General features: G+C 43.7%; 1 protein-coding gene across 1 annotated transcript; it reads left to right on the top strand.

Annotated features, from left to right (window-relative positions):
- Positions 1-3,709: 3,709 nt before the first annotated feature.
- Positions 3,710-6,878, top strand: LOC131213598 (transient receptor potential channel pyrexia-like). Its single transcript, XM_058207671.1, has 6 exons — positions 3,710-3,736; positions 3,821-4,371; positions 4,442-5,648; positions 5,710-5,854; positions 5,938-6,431; positions 6,522-6,878. The coding sequence occupies exons 1-6, from the start codon at positions 3,710-3,712 to the stop codon at positions 6,876-6,878; spliced, it is 2,781 nt and encodes a 926-aa protein (XP_058063654.1).
- The last annotated feature ends 1,996 nt before the right edge of the window (positions 6,879-8,874 follow it).

Here is an 8,874-nt window from a genome sequence, read left to right as displayed (position 1 = left end):
GCTATTGTTCGTACTTTGTGAGCTCGTCAACCGTATAGTTCAATTTCGGTGAGCCCCAGGATAACACCCTGCCTGGTGGGTGAACATGACGAGCCGCATCGCAACAGTTCCTTAGTAGTTGAACATAAATTGCCCTCAAGAGGGAACATACCTATGTTCAAACACTATGCAAACACCTTGCACTATGTAAGTACTGTTAGCGCCAAGGCCAAGTGTAAAGGCTATGCGTGAATTTACGGTATCCGCGGCGCAGGCCAGGACCGGTAGGTGTTTGTTATTTCCGAATAACGACAGTGGTACCAAAGAAGAAGTGTACACGACTAGAGCGGCTTCCAAGCGGTTTGTACAGTTATATGCTTGAACTGGGCGTTTGACAACAAACCATTCCATGATCTAACACCATCAAAACCATCCATGAAACCAGGATGTTCCGATCTACCGGTTTGTTCTAAAAGAAGAAAAGTGGTGTTTAGTACTGGTATCATTCACTTTTAAACCAAATGAAAACAACTCTAAAGATCCATTGACTCGGACTACAAAAACCTCGTCATCAAGTTGCCATAGCTGTAATAGCCCCAGTAATGTTGGTTGCCTAAATCAGGAAGCTCATGTCATTGTTCAATTGTAGAAGTGCGATCAGACCTGTGGGAAGAAACCTTTGTTGGTCGATCACGTTGGCGCCGGAGACGAACTCAGCCAACTGAAGCGTTGACACGATGCTCATTTGATCGTGGGCAATCGCGAAATTTTTAACACTCATCTTCTTGCAAACCATCGAGTTATAGCAGTCAGCGACTACTAGGCGGGGGATGTACGATAGGACGGGAAAGAATAACTGAGCACCGGATTGAGCTCTACAACTGCCACAAGCAAATCAAAATGGGGATAAAAATAAACTGAACATATGGATTAGTGAAAACATACACAGAAGAATGAGACGTTCCTTATTATTTTAGCTTCGAGCTTGTCGTTTCCTTCGAATATGGATACAGCTCTGTAGACCTGTTAGGCAGCATGCTGGACAGCTAAAACAACCACGCTGAGAGGGATGACCGGATGCGTTTTCGTATCTGGCGGCCAACATGCGTTTTTTCTGTACAGTTTTGCATCCATATGTTTTCAAGTAAAATTACTCAGGACTCGTAGATTCGCCCTGCCCTTTCGATGCACACTGTTTCTTCAAAGTTTCTAGCCAGTTCATAATGCATGATCATGATGGGAAAAACTATTATTTATGTTTAATGTAGGCTAAATTGTAGTGTAGTATAACAAATGTATTTAATAAAACAGTTACGATTATTGCGTACATATGTAATTTTGCGAACTTGTATTAATGTGAATTATAAATAAACTCAACAATATTCTGATAAAGTTTATGTGTACAGTATCGAAAAGGCTCCAAAACAAGTCCAAACACAGTATTCCATAAGGCTTAAAACAAATGTTCTGTCTATTCGACTTTGATAAGTATGTTCTCGGTGTTCTTTTTATATGGTTTTACTTTCCGCGTACTGAAAGCATTAATATGAGGCAGAGTTAAAAGTACACCGAGTAAGCCACCGTCGTCTTAATTTTGCAACACGCTGACGCTTTCCCTTTTCCGTTCTCCGTCTAAATTACTACAGCGAATATTTTCCTCAGAGAGAAAAAAAAATCAAATGGAAAACATCTTTCACTCTCATTTCCGCCCCCGAAGAGACGTTCATTCTTTACGTGCTCGTTCTCGCACGATCCTAGCTTCCTTCCAGTTCCCTCCTGGGTAAGTGGTGCTCATTTTTGGGCGTTATAATAACGAGATGTATTCTGGTTCGCGCTGTGCGAAATACACAGTTCGGCAGCAGCACTTGCGCGGGCGTCATCATTCTCCGCCTGCTGTGGCCCGGTATCACCCGACCCGACTGCTGGGCCCAGCCACTTCGAACTGTTTTTTGTCCAGGTGATCTCTGCACGCGATGGCGTTGAGCATCGTGTTTTAGAAAAGGAAATAATCGTGTTCCGCTCAAGCACGGCAGCCCTTAGTCTGAGAGACCGCGAAGTGCCAGAGCGCCGTGTTGAGGATCGTACGCATGCGAAGGCGAAACCGAATCTCAGTTAGCACCAAGTGCTGCCACGAACCGGACTCGGTGTCCCACGGCGAACGAAAGTGGGTGACAGGCTTAGGAGAGGTTGCATTTGGCCCAGGAAATGCGATCTTGCATCACTTTCTTTGGCCGTGCTATACAAAGAAAGTAGCTAGAAAAAAGTGACTATATCGCGACTGGTGAAACGGTGTGCCGATCATATGCCTTAACACTTTATAAAGGATTGAAAAGGAAGAAGGAAGGAAGGAAAAAGGATTCAAAGTTTCAACCAACTCTTCCGGCGAACGCATTCGTCAACCATGTGCAACATTACGTCAAGATCCATGTTTTCGTAGGGTTCGAATATGCATGTTTTATCACAAAATGTACAAGGGAGACGGTTAGAAACCGACAAAGGCCATCATAGTAGCCTGACATAAGTACTAGTGCTAATTTCCTAGTAATAGCACACTACCTGACGTGAAGTGCAATACATTAAATTACTAAAACTTTCCCTGACGTATGTGTTCAAGGCGACTAATTATCGAACCGTTTTTTAAATACATTGGTCTCATAGTTAATTCAATATTCAGCTTCAGTAAGCCAGATGTAGTTTTAGGAAAAGAGCATGCAAGCACAGCAGCGCCAAGGCATTCCGATAGAAGCTAATTAGCAGCGAAAACAGATGGATTGTTTACAAATTCCGATTTCGAAGAGAAGTTGCCCGCTAGGCAAGGGGATCTGGCAACTAAATTAGAAATGCCCTGTAGCAACTATCGAGGAGCTGTAGGGCGTTGCTCCTCGTAGTCACGCCGTTTGTTTTTTTTAACGATTTCAGTGGTGTTTTTAAATTTCGCGATGAGAAAATACTTGGTGCACTGCCACATAAGACGGGAGTGTGTGGGGCCCCTTCGCTAGAAGGCCTAGTGGGACCACTATTTGTTGCGTTATTCCAGAGCTGATTATACTGACTTCATTTGTTTGCTGGCATTCAGTTAACCTCTACCTTTTGCCAATCTTAGTCAAAGTTCTAAGCTTCTACTCAAATAGGCAACTCACTTGGTATATCTTATGACGGAGACAGTCCACACGGACCGGAGTTAGTGAGAGCTAGCAAGCTAATGTAAATTTTTTCAACATTTTTTTCTTGGCTGAACACTTTTCGCTAGCATATACATGTTATATTTCGAAGCACTGTATTGCAAACCGCAAAAAATTCTGGCACCCCAGAAAAATTATGTGATGATGTTTTTACTTCGTCTGAAAATGATACGGCTAAATTTCACACCACAAATATGCCATGATATTACGAACAATGGAAAAAAGATAGTATCTTGCGAAACGGATGTTGCAGGGATATATAATGTAACCCTCATCAGGACTAATTTTAACGCACATAAACAATCGTCTTCCAGTGTCGGGTGGCCACAACAGCTCTGTAAATGCCGTCACATTTTTTCAATGGTGAACGTACCTTAGTATTAACACAGACTCAGTATCACGTCAAGTTCAAATAGAAATGGTACAAATCTGGTAGAAATCTACCACGATTTGCTGTTTCCATTTTATATTCCAAATTACAGGGCTATCCTCGTAACCAGGAGTCAGCATAAGCGTGTTCGATGATCGAATGATGCCTAGCGTTGGGAATGGATACGGTTCGGTTTTCTATCATTGTACGTTTTTTATTTTATTCTTCCTGAGCGATCTTACTTACACGAAAATTTACGCCTACACGGGGTTGGCTTTCATCTTTTCAGGAGAATGAAATGCGCTGGGAGGACGAATATCGAATGTATTACCAGGAATCGGATGAAATCAGTGATCCGATGGACGATGCTGATCGGTTGCGATTGAGTATATCGAGCGAGAGTGACGTGGGCGGGGTAGAGATTTCGTCGCCGAACCAGCCGCATGATTTTGGAACGGACGACCGAGACGGACACAGGGAAATATGGAGCAACGGCGACATCGAGAGCTGCTTGAAGGAGCTGCCTGATGGTGAGCGTGTCGCTGATTTTTTGAGTTGCTGTTTAGTACCGGTTGATGGGGATATACTGCGAGAATTCACACAGCACGTGAATACTTTTGCGCTGATGGCCGTTTGGTATCGAAAACATGATCTGCTTCGGAAGGTTCTTACAGACGAGAGCGCCGACGTAAACGCGACAGATGCTGCCGGCCGAACAGCACTGCATCTGGCTTGCTACGCCGGTGATTACCAAGCAGCCGAAATGTTGTTACAACACGGAGCGAAGTCACAATCGTGGGATAACGAGCGGATTGCTACACCGCTGCACTGTGCCGCCAGGTTAGCTAGCGGTACATTAGCTCAACATCCGTTGTCTATTTAACAATCAATTATTCAACACTTTCAACAGCTGTGGTAGCTTGGAATGTGTGACTTTGCTGCTCGCACACAACGTGGACATCAATGCTGGTATAGAGAGGTATTCGCCACTCCACTATGCGGTGATGCGTAACAGTAAACGGTGTGTAGAATATTTACTTCTGCATGGTGCCAACCCAAATACACCGCAAGTGTACACTCAAACACCACTTCACGTGGCTGCGGCACTTGGCTATGCGGATTGCATGGGACTGTTGCTGAGTCACGGGGCCGATGCGCGGTCTCAGTTTGGTCAGAAAAAGATCACCGCCCTACACCTGGCAGCTTCCGAAAATTATCTGGAGTGCGTGAAGCTTCTGGTGGTCGCCGGGGCAAATATTAATGCTCGGAACCGAGACCAGCAGACGCCGCTGCACTTGGCCTGTCTATCTCAGTGCCACGAAACGGTAACATACTTGATCGCACAACACGCCGATGTTCATGCAGTATACCGCGACGGCCGGACGGCGTTACATGCCTCGATCGTGAAGGAATCACGTTTCTGGGACTGTACACTTAGTCTTTTGAAGGCAAAGGTGGACGTGAATCGGGCGGATAACTTCGGATATACTCCACTCCACATAGCGGCCCTAAACGAGTTCAGCACCTGCGTCTACATGCTGATCGAATTCGGAGCCGACATTACAGCCCGTACAAATGGTGGCGTTTCCGCCTTGTCATTTATCATACGACGGACTCCTGAGATTATCCCGAAGTATATCGCAAAATTGGACGCTGCGATCAGTGTGAATAGTATACACGAGATTGGTGATGTTGACTGCGAAATAAGACTCGATTTTCGACCGCTGGTGCCGAACAACGACCGAGGTGAAACAGAATTGTTGCTGGCATTCATCGAGGTCGGTCAGAGACGCATTTTGAAGCATCCGCTGTGCGAAACATTCCTACTCCTTAAGTGGCGTAGGATCCGAAAGTTTTTCATATTTAGCTTGTTTTATCACGGACTTTTTGTGCTGCTGTTCACGGCGTACGTTCTCGGAGTGTACGTGGAAGGCTGCCGAACCAGCGTGTGTGAAATGCCGCCCTACGTTCCACCGATCGGATATATCATCACACTATTCAATCTGGTGCTGTTGACAAAGGAAATTTTTCAAATGATGCACGGGTTCGTCAGTTACGTTCGCTATTGGGAAAATTGGTTGCAGTGGAGTATTGTAATAGGAATATTTCTTTGCACGGTGAGTGATAGGCAAAGTGACACGTGCGTGCTGCGTTCAAAACAGAAATCTTTTTTCACAGCACAACGCTCTCAGCGACATCAACTCCGTAATGACCTGGCAGCACCATGTGGCGGCGGTAGTTATTTTTCTAGCTTGGCTCGAGCTGATGATGTTGGTGGGGCGTTTTCCCATCTTTGGATTATATGTGCAAATGTTTACCACAGGTAACGTCGTTCAAGCAACATAAAATTGATATTATAGTGTTTCTATTCCGCCTCCATCAACTCCATTCCTTTACTATTTACAGTCGCCGTAAATTTTTCGAAATTTCTCATGGCGTACTGCTGTTTGCTGGTAGCATTTGGGTTAAGCTTCTGTGTCCTGTTCCCGAATCATATTGCGTTCAAAGAGATTCCACGATCGCTGCTGAAAACCATCGTTATGATGGCCGGAGAGCTAGAGTTTGAAGATATATTCTACGGTGAAAACTTGAAAATTGAATATCCGGCGACAGCGCACGGGATGTTTCTGGCATTTGTGCTATTGGTGACAGTAATTTTGACTAATCTGCTTGTTGGTCTGGCGGTCAGTGATATACAAGGTTTGCAGCAGTCGGCCGGATTGGACCGCTTGTCTCGCCAAGCTGAGCTTATTTCACGCCTAGAGGGGCTGATGTTTTCCAAATTGTTGCGAAAAGCGCCAATACGGATTTGGGTTATATTCCAGAAGATAGCGCTACTGAAAACGTCACGATGCCGTTTGCATTTTCGTGTCAAGCCAAACGATCCGCGGGAGAAACGGGTATGAAAAGCACGGTTCGATGATGTCCTATCGAGTTGGGATAAAAGTGCAAAATGGACTCACAGGTCGTGTATATTTGAACCATTGCAGATTCCAAAGGAATTGATAACATCAATCTACCAGTTGGTGGCTGAACGGCGCGAACGCAATCAGTCAATAAGGAGAAGACGAACCTATCGAAACATAGAGAGGTTTAACGATTTGCAGAGCGATGATAATGCAGTAACATTGCGTCGGAAGCATTTTAAAACGCTTAATAAGAACCGCACGTTTTCCGACAACAACTACGGCGGTGTCCGACCAGATACTATGCCTCCAGTGCCGCAATATTTAAGTTCAACTGGTTCGATAAAAATGCTCGAAGAAACACAGAAGGTAATTTTGAAAAGCTTAGATGCCATCAGAGAAGATCTTGATGTGGTGAAAAATAGAATAAAAATGATGTAAAAAGATGGCGACTGTCTGTTACTTAAACTTACCAACAGCTCACTCGTGGGCAGATCGCCATTTATTAGTTCAACCACACGTCCCGAATCTAATCACATACTACTATATTTCCGAATGAGTTGCGAATCTCGACGTTTGGCACCTTCATAAGCTGCTCGATCCTTGCACCTGACACTGCTTCTAGCATCACAATTTGCTTATCATGTACTCTTATGTTGTTACCTGTAAGACGGAACAGACAATAGTTGCTAAAAAAGTATTGATACTTCTTCCTTAGCGAGCATGCCGTTCGCCTTAACACTTTGACTTTATGCCCTTAACTATGGTTCGCAGTATCGACTTACTCAATACGTTTTGTTCCAGGAAAATACAATCATTTTGCAAACCTTATCAATAACAACACACACAACATACTACACTGACAGTTTCAATTGTCAAAACTCGTCTGCCCAGTGGTTGAGTAGCGTGACAGTGTGACTGTTGCGCGTTAATTAATTTCACATTTTCTCAATAGATGGCTTTTTTCACATTAAAAAATTCAGTTCAAATTCAATAGAAAATCAAAAGTTTGTGTGATTTTAAATAATGATTTTGAGCGACGATAAATCATCACCATCTAATACGAGGATCAATAGTAATACAGGACAATGAACGATCAGGAGGTTTCCCGCATCGGGAACAAATAAAAATTTATCGTATGGATGACTCGAGTCTTAACACTTGTAATAAACAAAAATGTGTGTTGACTTTAACAACAAACTCGTGTAAGCGGTACGACAGATCTTATTAGTTCACGCATAAGCTGTGCGACAGAATAAAGTCAAAATTTGAACTTTGACGATTTCATGTACACAAAAAATGCAGCCACCGCCCGAGTTGCTGGTTGCTGGACCGTTCGTTGCTACTTTGCCATACCACGTCTATCACTACCTTCCCACCCATACTCAAACTCCTAGGCCCCTAGCCCTAGCAGCCCTTACTGTTACAAATGGCCAGTTCTAGCGATGAATAATTGGTAAAGGTAATTTTTTGAAGACATTTTGCGAGTCGAAATATTAAACTCTGGCACATGAGCGCATGAGGACATGGGCTTGATTTGAATAAAATTGCATAATTCAGAATGGTATGAATGGTATGAATTGTATGAACATTGCATTGTGTTTATGTAATGCATTATTACGTGAAAGTAGCAGACTCGAAAATAGCAAAGTGACTTGAATAAGGGGGAATTTTGTTGTACGAGCCTTCTTTTACTCGCAGTGCTTCTATTTTTTTTAACTCTTCTTAGGGCACATAGTCTAAGAAAGAGCCTAGCATACTGTACTTGGTTACATTTTACTTCATCTATTGCGTAACGATTTCGTCCTTGGCCACCTGCCATCGGATGGTGTACTAGGTGTAACTAAAGCCAGTTGCCTACTAGCACCGCATCACCTTGGCTACATACAGGATCAAACAGATACTCCTGGTTCCTGTAACCTAGTGGTTAAATTTTTTTAACCAACAGAGAAGCCATTACTAGGTAAACCGCAGCCGAGTTTGTGTAGACAAGAGGAGGCGGTACTAGTAGGCAACCGACTTTAGTTGTAACGACCTGCAAGGCACGCACAATGACAACGCATCAAAACGTTGCGCAAGTTTAAACAGAATGCCTTGTTTCAACAAATAAGGAAATACGTTTTTTGATCTTATGACGTAAACGAAATAATTCGTTATGAGCCCAGTGTAACCATTGACGGCGGATGGTTACGTTATGTATTCAGCAACGTCTCCTTCGGTATGCTGTAACTCGAAAAGCCGATTAAGCCGAAGACCAAAGCGACGAAGGATAGCGGAAAAAGAGGCACGCTCAAAGCGATCGGCGAAACAAAATGTAAACGTTACATTGTGTCGAAATCCCATGGCGCATTTTTTAATGTCACATAACTGCGAATGGCGTGTGCCGTTTATTAGTAAATTCGAAGTAACAGAGAGGGTTTTAACTTGGAAATGCTTG

Source organism: Anopheles bellator, chromosome X (assembly GCF_943735745.2).
Source record: "Anopheles bellator chromosome X, idAnoBellAS_SP24_06.2, whole genome shotgun sequence".
NCBI classification, from domain to species: domain Eukaryota; kingdom Metazoa; phylum Arthropoda; class Insecta; order Diptera; family Culicidae; genus Anopheles; species Anopheles bellator.
Note: the sequence above shows the minus strand (reverse complement) of the source record. Positions and strands in the feature narration are given on the sequence as shown.